The 12,576-nt window shown below is 29.9% G+C and overlaps 2 protein-coding genes across 3 annotated transcripts; one reads left to right on the top strand and one right to left on the bottom strand.

The window, feature by feature from the left end:
• Nucleotides 1-1,252: 1,252 nt before the first annotated feature.
• LOC113852310 (ankyrin repeat-containing protein NPR4-like) lies at nucleotides 1,253-7,087 on the top strand. The gene is made up of 5 exons (XM_027482543.1): nucleotides 1,253-1,808; nucleotides 1,875-2,030; nucleotides 2,667-2,771; nucleotides 5,569-5,882; nucleotides 6,488-7,087. Exons 1-5 carry the CDS (start codon nucleotides 1,538-1,540, stop codon nucleotides 7,085-7,087), a joined length of 1,446 nt encoding a protein of 481 aa, XP_027338344.1. The 5' UTR covers nucleotides 1,253-1,537.
• A 1,278-nt stretch (nucleotides 7,088-8,365) lies between these two features.
• Nucleotides 8,366-11,266, bottom strand: LOC113852555. 2 transcript variants are annotated; one of them, XM_027482864.1, is made up of 4 exons: nucleotides 10,997-11,266; nucleotides 9,763-9,909; nucleotides 8,599-8,743; nucleotides 8,366-8,495 (listed from the first exon to the last, which is right to left on the bottom strand). In XM_027482864.1, exons 1-3 carry the CDS (start codon nucleotides 11,228-11,230, stop codon nucleotides 8,600-8,602), a joined length of 525 nt encoding a protein of 174 aa, XP_027338665.1. In that variant the 5' UTR covers nucleotides 11,231-11,266; the 3' UTR covers nucleotides 8,366-8,495; nucleotide 8,599. The 2 variants fall into 2 exon arrangements, with proteins under 2 accessions (XP_027338665.1, XP_027338666.1); XM_027482865.1 differs by lacking the exon at nucleotides 8,366-8,495 and having other exon boundaries at nucleotides 8,507-8,743.
• Nucleotides 11,267-12,576: the final 1,310 nt, after the last annotated feature.

Below are 12,576 nucleotides of genomic sequence, written 5' to 3'. Positions count from 1 at the left end.
CACAGTCAAATTGTAAACTATTGTCTAATTTTATTTTATTTTTAAATTGCTCGAATTGCTATCTCGTCAGTTGATTAATTTTTTTAAATATATTTATATTATTTTATAATATTTTTATGATAAATTATATATTTATACACTTTTTATACCATTTAATATTTTTGTTAGATACATATCTTAAAATTAATTTTTTGAATTAGTTTTTTTATCCTATAATCATATCTATATGATTTTATATAAATTAAAAATTATTTGATATCTATTTTGTATATAGAAAAGAAAATAGTATAACTATATATATTAATTAATATGATGTATAATTATAATTTAAAAGTTAGATTATTAAAAATTATATTTTATTTAAATATATAATTTTTTATTTTTGTATATAGAAAAAAAAAACTTATTTGATAAGTGTAATTTTTGAAAATTTGTTTTCGAAAATTAAAAAAAAAAAAAGTACAGCGAAATACTCTTAACTTTTTCTTTCCACTTTTGAGTTTCTTACATTGTGGTTTATCCCTCTGAGTATGAGTTGCTTGAGGTGGAATTTAGTTACCATATGCTATTCCGCGCTTTTATCTTTTTCTGTTCTTTTTTATTTCATAAGGTACATTATTCTTTCCACTTTATGAATTTTGTTTAAATGAAGTTAGGCTAAATTTTCATTTTTAAAAGATAAGATTGATATATTAAAATTATATAAATCTATGAGTTTATTTTAAAAAGTTATTAAATTATCCGATTGTGTGTCTAAGAACTGAATATAAACATGAAAAAATAATAAAATTGGTAGGAAATATGCATTGAATAATAGAGCGAAATTAGTAGTAATGAGATGGAAACATAAAAGTTTGAAAGACGATTTTGTTGATTGATTAACCTAAAATGTTAAAACAACATAACTCGGGAATTAATGACATGATACATTAACAGAAGCATCTCCACTTAATTAAAGTGATGCGTGCTACCTAGCTTGCTTACACACTATAAATACGCAATTCCTGTATTGGCTGAAAATATTGTTATGAGCAGATAAATGAGAATGTCGGGTGTGAACGGAATCGTGGTTGAAGTGCTGAACAAAGAGAACTACTCAAACTGGAGCACGCTGGTGAAAAACTACCTAATGGGGGAAGGGCTATGGGACGGCGTCGTAGAGGGTGACACAGAGAAAGAGAAAGGGGACAAAACATGGAAGTCGAGAAACAGAAAGGCTTTACACGCCATTCAACTCTCTTGTGGGATCGGAACGGCGAAAGAAGCGTGGAATCAATTGCAAGTGTCGTACAGTGAGGACGTGGCAGCGTGGCACGAGGAAGCTACGCAATCACGTACCTATGACCCAGAATACGATCTCCATAATTTGGTGATGAAGGGGTTTTGGGACGACGCAGAATCGAAGATAGAATAGAACCCTAACGATATTTTCGAGAGATCCCCTGATGGAAAGACCGTTCTCCACGCCGCGGTGTCCAAAGGGTTAACCGATGCTGTGAATGTGTTGGTTAATTTGGGGAAGGAGCGGTTGGTCAAAATGCAAGACAAGAAGGGGTACACAGCTCTTGCTCTAGCCGCCGAGTTAATTGACGATGAGAAGATAGCTGAGTGTATGTTCACAGAAGGAGGGGATGAGTTGCTTAGCATTGCCACACACAAAGGTGAAATCCCTCTGCTTCTTGCTGCAGCTAAGGGCCACTCCCACATGACTCGCTATCTTTTCTCAGTCACTCCTCCCTCTGTCTTCACCGGAGAGAACAAATTTCTAGATTTGCTTCTTTCCCAATGCATCGCCAATGAAATATTCGGTAAGGCTTTTCTTCTTTCCCAACGCATTTTTTCGCTGTGTTTATATCCCATTTCTTCTTTTACAGATGTTGCAACAGCAATAGTTCAACACCCCAATGCTAAACTATTATCCCTGAAAAAATCTGATGGAAACATTGCGCCCATATATGAGCTAGCTAGCACGCCATCTGCATTTCAAAGTGGCGCCCAACTTAATTTGTGGGAGCAGTTTATGTATAAGAGTACGTTCACCTCTCTGCATTACCAAAGCCTCTTACGCTCTGTAAATAATATTATTGATTTTTAGAAAATTAGTTAGAATATTTCCAGTTTAACTTCAGAAGAACCTGGTGACAATTTAATTATATTATCATTTCACTGAAATTATCTCTTTTTTCATTGCAAACTAAATGACGCTTTTAATAATAATAACAAAAAACCATTTCGTTTCGATTCTGCTTCAAATAAATAATAAAAGCAGCATTTTTTTTTTAAGTTTTGTGTGAATAAATATGTCAACAAACAAACAAAATAAATATTTGAAGATATTATTTATTTTCCTTCATCTTTATAAAAAATCCTTTAAAGATCATCAATTTGAAATGGAAGGTGTATAATATTTGAATATAGATCGAAATAATAACTTATCCTTCAGTTTTATTATATCTACAAATCGGATTTCTCGCTTCTCAAATTTTTATACACACGTCTCCACAATGAGGATTTTATTGAATAGTACCCCATATATTAATTAGGTATCAAATTGATAATATTTTTTTAATTTATCAATAACAAAATTTAAGAAGTAATTATAATATTTTATTAAAATATAAAATTTCAGTGCAGAAATAACTTATTTTCTCATATTTTCTTTACAGTTTTGATAGTAAAAAATGAGAAGATACACGCCTTTGAAGACGAAAGAATCGAAATCGTATCCCATGTTGGGACTGACTATGAGGACGAACCAAATACAATCACAGGTACTTTAGCCGGTCAACTTCTAATTAAACTAGAATAAATTATAGTAATATTTTTTTATTATATTGTTATTATTAACATTTAATTTAAATATAAATTTTTATTTACTCATAAATTATCATAAAGTTAATATTAATTTTTTAATAACTAATATAAAAATTATATTTATGGTGTATTTTAATTAATTAAAAGTGTAAAAAAAAATTATGAACAGTGCACTAAAATTAAACTCATATTATTATGAGATAAAATTTATAAACTTTTAAGAATATGTTTAGATTATTTAATAAAATTAACATTTTTTTTACTATCAGTAGAGACAATTATTAGCATTGTTTCAAATTATCAAAATTATATCTTTCATAAGTCGATTATAGCTTATGGTAAGTTGTTGGTTGTTATCATTTGAGAGGTTTTATAATATGTTTTGATTCTTTTAGAAATAAAAATATTTTAATTTTTTTACTGGAACTTATATCTCTTTAACTTTTATCGCTTGTAAAAAATTATCTAACTATATTTATAGCTTTTAAATATAAGTTTTTGTTATTGGTTACAAGTACTTTCTTAAAAAAGAAAGAAAAAGTAAAGTAAACGAATGAGACATTTATTATTTTTTGCATAAGGTGCAACCCTTATTTATATATACAATATGTGCCATGGGTTTTGTACAATATTCATTTTATAATGAATTAGTCTCTAAAGTGAATAAATAAAAAATATTAACTTATTTAAATTAATGTGTCTCATAATTTTAACTCTTTAAAATTAACAATGAATATATCCTTGTTTAAAAATAATCTGAAAAATGCAATATTCATTTTAATGATTTTTTACTTGGAAAGTATGTTTCTAATTAACACTCCTCTACAATTACTTTATGTAAAATTTGTTCACTCCTCATACTTTGAGGAAAACATTTTCAAGGGAAAAATAAGAAATCAATCTCTTCTGCAATGTCATGTTTAGGTCGATTCTTGGTACGAGTTCAACAGTTCGTTTCAAGATCAAAGCTTCTAAAACTCTTTGTTGGTAAGAACAACACGAATGCTCCTAATTTATCAGTGTAGTATTTTTATTTTTTTAGCTTGAATTAGTTCTTTATTTAGCTAAGACTCACTTTTATTTTATCTATTTAGAAGAGTTGTAATATTCTGAAGAAGCATATAATATAATTAGTTCGAGTAAAATTTAAGAATAAAAATATGCTAGATTAGACTTTTTACAAGTACATATAAATTTTTTTGAAACTTGAGCTATAATTATTATTTATTATTAACTTTTTATTAAGTCAAGCTTAATATTTTTAAAAGTTTAAAATAGTATATTAACTTTTTTTAATGACTTACTTTATATTAAGATTTTTAATAGGCCATTAAATTTGTCTATAAATAAACTATTAGATCATATAAATAGGTATATCTCTATAAATGTCATAAAATTTATATTTAAATAAGTTATAAAAAAAGTTTCAATGTTTTTAATATTTATGATAAAATTATATATTTTTATTTATCATTTTTAAATAACATATTTAATTTAAATAAATAAACTATTAAACATATAACAAACACGAATATATGTCAGTTTTATATGGACAAATTGAACAATACTAACTTAAAATTTTTTTACAAGTGACACTCTTTCTTTAAGATAGAATGTAGTAAAGATACTTTCTAATTTTAATAAAAATTATTAAAATTTTTAATTTAAAATTTTATTCATTTTAAAATTTAATTTATTTAATATAATATTATAATAATTTTTATATAAAATTATTTAATATATTATTATAAATTTTATGAATCTTAAATAGGTTATTCTATTAAATTTAATAAATTTTTTCTTAAGTTCAAATTTAATCTATTCAATTAATTAAATTTTTAAAAGTTTAAATTGAATTTATTACTTAAATAAATTAAATTAGACTAAATTTTTAAAAAAGTTAAGTCATAAGCTCTTACTAGAGAGCTAACTTATTTTAATCCTTAGAAAAAAAAAAGCATAAATCAATTACATTATTACATCTGTAAGTAGTTAATTAGTATAATATTAATTAACAACTCAACACTGTACATGTAAATAGGTAGATGACTAAGTTTGACAATTGGTAAAATCAGAAAGGAATAAGATTGTGCAACATTATATGAAACTTACCGAAAAGACCTAATTTACTAGATATGAATGCAGAGTTTTATTTTTAATTTTATAGAAAATAAATTGACTACTTACTTTAATAATTATTTTTCTTGAAACCTATCATTCTAATATTACTTTATTGCTTTATGCAATTGCTTACTCCTCTCTACACATAAATGCCACTCCTCAATCATATTTTTTTTTAAAAAACATTTACGTGAAATCAATCTCTTCTGCAATGCCCATATTCAGGTCAATTCCGTGCGGCTCAAACTTTCGTGCTTGTAAATCTGTGTGGTAAGTGCAACCATGAATGCTCTCAATTTTCCATTCCTAGTCTTTTTTAGGCTTGAATTAATTCTATTAAAATGTGACCAGTGAGTCTGTGGATCATCTGACACGGATGTTAAAGTCTTGAGTACAAAGACTTGAAAAAAGAATTTTGTCACTACTATAGTCGTATCTGACTCGAACATATTGTCTCTACCGGAGCAGAGTATACTGAGATATTAAGTTCTTCTTAAACTTTTCAATGCTTTCAGGAAATATGAAAGTATATAAGATGAAAAGGAAGCATCACTTAGTGCTCGAGATTCTAAAATACTTCCAGAAAAGTGTGTAAAATAACATTAGAACATGAGTTGCGTTCGGTGCGTGTAGAAGACGCTATGTTGAAGGCAGCCAAATGTGGAATTGTTGAATTCATAGAAACAATGATGGATGCAAATCCTGCACTTTTAATGGTGGAGGACCGAAATAAAAGAGGCATATTTTCACATGCAATTTTGAATCGTCAAGAAAAGTTGTTCCAACTCATAAAGAAGGTAAAGGGTTCAAAAGAGATTATTACATGGAGTACAGATAAGTTTGAAAATAACATGTTGCACCTCGCGGCAGACTTAGGACCTCCGCCATACCTTGTCAGCATATCCAATGCAGCTCTACAAATGCAAAGAGAACTTCAGTGGTTTGTGGTACTCAAATCCATTATTCTCTCTTCACCATACCTATATATGCACAAATCAAGTGTGTACATATGTTAGATGCTTGTTTGGTCTCACATTTTTTAACTGAGGATGTGCCTAATGCTACTTACATTAGCTTTTGAGTTTCAGATGCGTTTATACAGTAAATTGAACGCATATTACTCTATTTAGTAATATCGTTTAATTTATTGACATTAAATTTCATAATTTAATTGTTGGATTCGTAGTTTTTTAAGCTAATTAAATATATAAAGTTCATATAATTTAAAATTGGTTGTTTCTTCATTAATTAAAATTAAAATAATTAAGGGTTACACAGTTATCTAAGAAAATACTTATGTTTTTTTTATTAACCAATCTCAGTCATTCAAAAAAGATCTAATTATCAAAATGAATTCATATTCTTATCAGTAAAAATAATTATTTAACTTAAAATAACTTTTAATTTTAAGTATCTAAATAAAAATTTAACGTTTGTAGTATATCATTGATGGTGAAATGCATTTGCATAAATGTTACTAACCCATCTCCTACCTTCTAGTTGAAATGCATTTTCATAAATGTTAATAAACCTTATGATTGCATGCATGCAGGAAGTAAAGAACATAGTGCCTCGGTGGTACCTAGGAGCTAAAAATGTAAACGAGCAAGTGCCTCTTGAAGTATTTATCAAAGCACACGAAGGACTTCTAAAAGATGCTCGGCAGTGGGCAAAAGATACATCAAGTTCTTTTACACTTATTGGTACTCTCATCACTACTATAATGTTTGCCGCAGCCTTCACTGTCCCAGGGGGGAACAAAAGTGACAATGGCGAACCCATCTTATTAAAAGAACAATATTTTCAGATCTTCATCATATCAGATGCAATATCCCTTATCACATCTTCATCTTCAGTGTTGATGTTTATTGGGATCCTCACATCACGTTATGGTGAGGAAGATTTCTTGATACGGTTGCCCGTTCAGTTACTCTTTGGCCTTGTCTCCTTATTCTTTTCAGTGCTATCAATGTTAATTGCTTTCTGCGCTGCGCTTGGTTTGATGCTAAGGGGACACCGTCGGATGGTACTACTAACCATGTTGCTTGCACTTCTTCCAATACTGGTATTTGTACCCTCTCTGTTGCGCCTCTTTGCAGAGATTTCCAGATCTACACTCAGGTCGATTCGACAAATATACCGTCCACAATGATTGAAATTATATGGGTGCTATATTGAGTCTTTGAGATTTTAATTTATTTATTTTTATATAAAATGTCATTCATTTTAATCCTTTTTTATTATTTTTTCCATCATCATTTTACATTAAAAAGGATTAAAATAAATGTTGTTTTATAAAATTATAACTGATATATAAACTAGTTTCAAATCTCAAAGATTTAAATATATGAATCATATAATTTCGAGAATTAAGTTACCAGTTTTTCCACTCATTCACATAATAAACAGCACATGAATATAGAAGTAAATAGGAGTGTTTTCTTGTTCTTGAAAGCATTTATTACTCGTGATTGTCAATTCAAAAAGGTGTTATTGTTGATGCAGCTGAGATTTTTAATGTACAGTATTGTATTAAAATATTTGTATGTCGTGTTTTCAATAGGTATTTAATTGTTGACTTATACATAATTTTAGAGTATTATTTTGTTGTGCAATTACGAAGTGTCAGCGTAATACCTTACTTGTATACATATTTTGTTTTCTTAAGATCGAGAGCTTTTGTTATGTATTTATATCTGAAACAAAAACGTCAACAGCTGAATCAAACCATTTTCACCTTTGTAAAAACTAGCTTCAGTGCTACCAGTTTTTATAATACTTACTAAATATTTTTTCAATATGCATGAATAATTTAATATCTTGTTTTATTATTAAATTGAGAATAAGTTAATTAATGATGATTGGAATATTACATAAAAATTTTAATTTATATATGTGAAAGGGATCAAATTAAGTGTACACACCTTTGTACTGTTAAAAACTTAATATAAAATATAATTTTCATCAATTAAGCTGTTAAATTACAGTTATATATTATCTTAATTATTTATATTAAATTTTATTAAATTAAATGATTAAATAATATAATTTAGAATTAATCTTTATTTTTATATATTTTAAAAATATGCACTACGTTAATTTTGATATTTGCAAAATAATCCTTTTTTATTTGCTGTAAACTTTATAACTGGACTTTTCTGGTCAATCCGTTACTCGTTTGTAACCTTAGCCTAAACCCAATAGTTCCAACCAACAAAACCTGTACAACGAGGCAGAACATATTTCTCAAAAGCAAGACCCAGTTTCTGCACATCCAAACAAAAAAGAATAAAAGATACATAAAGAAAAAGGGATTGAAGGTGCATTTTAATGACCTAAAAATTTCAAAGGGTCAGAGTTTGCAATGGTAAAAGGGTTTCAGATGGGAGTCTCCATGGTTGAAACAACATCGACTTTGCATGTTCAAGTTCTCACGTCTTGTGACTGCGATAAATAAGCGTCCATTTGCTTATTTAACTATTGAGCTCTGATTAGTTTTTTCTAGCTATGTAGTAAACTCAATTGATAACATATACTTGAAATTATCAACATGAAGGACCCAGCAATGGTCATATATTTTTAACAAACGAGAGTATACATCATTCTCAAGAATGTGAATGTCATGAATCTGGATGAGCAATATAATAATGACCAGAAAGGTACTTCATAACTTGGCAACCGGGATGTTGTACAAGGTAGCATGAGCAATGTAAAACAAATCCCCAGTCTTCTTCAGCTTAAACTCTAATGCAACCATAGTTACATTTCTTCCACTCTTCACCACAGTGGCGTCAGCTAGAATTTCAGCCTACATAGACAATGGGGCAACAATCCACTTATTGAAAAGAACATGAACACGTTGCTCAGCATATCTGATGTAAGAATCATCTAGGGTGACATTGCAACTGAGCTACATTATATATTGAATGAGCAGATAATTATATCTATAAAAATTCCAGCCTATAATTCGGCATCTTTGCAACATTATCGGGGAGGCCTTAATTATCACGAATCAAATATCTCGAAAGGTTAAGTTGTTAGGTGAAGACACGTAATGTTTGATATTATGGGTGTGTTTGGGTACACAACTTAAGTAAACGCTTATTTATTAAGCTTTTTTTCAACGGTAACTTATGCCATAAAGTTAACCATAAAAATTATTAGGATAAACTCAAAACAGTTTATTTTGATAAATTATACTAAGAATCTTGTTGAAATAAGCTTTAAAAAGTTTATAAGAGTTGTAAGTTATTTCCATAAAGTGTCTATAAACTTTTCCACATGGGCTCTATATCTCCAGCACACCTCCTCATGCAAGATCTATTTGGGATTAAAGCATGGATAGTGCACACGCCAACAGACAGTGTGCTGACATTCAACTCTATTAAAAAAATGGAGGTGGTAAGGATTGAATTCTAGACCATTTGGTAATACAGCCTCTGATACTATCTCATGAACCAAATATTGCAACATGAATGATTTTATGTTGTATCTTTAACATTAATCACGTTGAAACCAATGCACCAGGTACGTGCTAAGTAACTGTGCAAATGCAGAAGATTTATGCTAACAGCTAAGCAACACTTTTACAGTTCTAAGAATTCCAAACCCCAAGTTCTTACATCCCATTGCTTAATGTTGAGGTGTAATACTTTTTTGAAGTCCTAAAGCCTTTGTTTCAAATGTAAGTTAGGCTAAAAGCATTAATTTCCTAAGGCAGCATATTAAGTCATTCTGTCATCCACTGATTTGCAGAACGGGAAAAGCAGTAATGCCCATATCACAGTAAAGAGAATCAAAAGCCAAAAGTCATTACACAGGACTCACATTGATTGGAGCTCCAGAGAGGTAAGACACGCTAATTTCCCCGAGAAAAAGTTCCCTGTCCTCAGCAACAACAGTTCTTGCACAAGCAATCGACAGCAACTCAATGAAAGATCCAACAGACCCTCCATGCAGTATTCCAAACAAATTCTGCAAGACCAATGAAGAAAATGAAAAGTCCATCTACACCCATGTAACAATTTACAAATTCCGTCCAAAGCCCCAAATAAATTTACAACTTACACCACAGAGAGAAAATAAGTTCAGCTGCACACAAAGAAAATGGAAGAAATTTCAATTTTAACCAAAATTACAGCCTCTCAATTGACTGCATTACAATTACTGAAATCGCAAACAAATGCAGTCCATGCTGCTGCAATTCCAATCATTTGCAGGGCCTCCAAAACATCAATATTGCACCCCCAATTTTCTTTTATAATAAAAAATTTTAAGCGAGTTGAATGCCAAGAGCTCATCAAGACCAAAACATATCTCAAGACGCAAAAAGCATTTACGTAAGTACTTACAGCTTGGCCCGCAATCTTGAAACACTGGTCCGACCCAGTCAAAAACATGCATTCCCAACCTAATAGCAATTAGATTCTCTAACTTCGTAATGGAAAAAGTCACAGATTTTGGGTGAGTTTGGATCATTGATTTCAAAATCAATGGGCAAGATTTCACCATCAATGGACAAGAAAAGAAAAAAAACTCAACACATTCCCCATTTATGATGAAATCTTGCCAATTGATTTTGAAATCAATGGCCAAAATATATCCAAAGTCAGTGATTTTTCCCACCACAAAGTTAGAGAATCCAATACCAACCTAATCAAGCTCAATATAACCAACGGGGAAATTCCCAACAATCATCTAGAAACTCATCATTAATTTCGGTCAATCCAATAAACAGAACATTCCAAGAACAAAAGCAATCTATCCCCAATTTTCAGAGCTACCAAACAGGATATCCACAGCAACAACACAACAGCGAATACAAGAAGAACGCGGCATCTTCAAAAATGCAAACTAGGAATCAGCAATTTCGAGAGACCTATTTAGCAAAACATTCTTCCTTCCCAATTTTCTAAGCAGCTAAACACAAAATCAATAACTTTTATGACAAAGTGTTACAAAAACACCCATAGCCAGTAAGATGAAAAGAGTGTTACCGTGATAAAATACCCCGATTAAAGATACATGTGATGTGAAAACATAAGAAGAAAAAGGGGTTTACGGAGATTGGAGCTTTGACAGTAATAGTTGAAGAAATTCGTCCCCTCTTGATGTGATCGACCTTGATGAAGCTTCCAAAGAAGTTGGAGTAGAAGCCGCTGGTATAGCAACTCTGAGGAATGGGTTGGTCCATGCCCATTCTTTTAAGGAAAGTGTGGGTTAGAGAAACATGGTCGGAAGTTGAAGACACTGTTTTGGTTTCAGCAGCAGAGGCAGACGATGCTCTTTCCGCCATTCCTGTCTCTACCCACACATACACTGTCCGTTCTAAGTTTCCTTCAATTTTGACTTTAACATTCCTTTTCTGGAAAGTTTTTATATCCTCGTACTCCTGCGAGTTGCTCCTATTTGGGGTTTTTTTTTTTTTTTTTTTTTGCCTGTACAGGGTTAAATCAAAAACATTTTATTCGTATAAAGTTTTTTGACAAAAACTTCGTAGGGTAATTTGTGAGTGTCGTAAAAAATGTTGGCGATACATGATCAAGTATCGGCTGAAAGAATACCGACAGGTGTCAAACTCGACTATTTTCGTGGGATAGGTGATGGAAGATTCAGTTGCTGGGACATTATTTTCAGGCGAGAAGGTGATAGTTCAACATTTACCGCAGGAAGAAAACAAAAATAAATAAAAATGGCTGGACCATCAACCATTAACAGCATTTTGTTCCTGTTGCTAAAATGAATACAAAGAAAGCCGTAAGAACAACGTTTACTAAGATGAAGAAACACAGCAAATATGAAGAAACACCATCATAAACACTCTTTTCTAGTCGTCTGTCTCTAAAATATTTTAAAATAATATTTTACATGACTTTTGAGAGCGGTTCGATTCGAACCGCTCTCTAAAATGCACTTCTTAGAGCGGTTACTTTCTAACCGCTCTCTAAAATTGATTTATGAGAGCGGTTTGAAAGTAACCGCTCTAAGATGTCTATATTAGAGAGCGGTTCCTTTTGAACCGCTCTCAATAGTCGGGTCTGACACCTGTGTCGGCATTCTTTCAGGCGATACTTGATCATCTGTCGCCAACATTTTTTACGACACTCACAAATCACCCTAGACAGGGAATTTTTTGTCAAAGAACCCCATACGGATAAAATGTTTTTGATTTAACCATATACAGGCAAAAAACCCTCCTATTTCTTCTTGTATCTTTTTATAACAAAAAATAGTGAGTTATATTCTTGGTAATAGTAATTAATTCCCTGTTTGGTATGAATTTTTATATTTATTTTAATGTTATTATTGATAATTTTTACATTATATTATTTTTTATATATTTTAACATGAATTCAAATACATTTTAAGTGCTTTTTTTATAAAATAAAATAAAATTTATTTACAGCTCTTTGATCATGTTAATATTATTTATTAATAAAAACTAAAATATTATTTTATTAAAAAATATATTTAATGTTATTAAATATAATATTAATGAAATAAAATTTTATTTTAATTAATAAATAACACTTTAAAAAATATACTTTTTATAAACAAAATAAATCAGTAAATATAAATATAAAAAAATATAAAAATCATTACATTAAGTAATTTTTAACATAATTTGATAAATTTATTAAT

The sequence above is a fragment of the Abrus precatorius genome, unplaced genomic scaffold (genome assembly GCF_003935025.1).
Source record: "Abrus precatorius isolate BTA unplaced genomic scaffold, Abrus_2018 Scaffold10, whole genome shotgun sequence".
Classification (NCBI taxonomy): domain Eukaryota; kingdom Viridiplantae; phylum Streptophyta; class Magnoliopsida; order Fabales; family Fabaceae; genus Abrus; species Abrus precatorius.
Note: the sequence above shows the minus strand (reverse complement) of the source record. Positions and strands in the feature narration are given on the sequence as shown.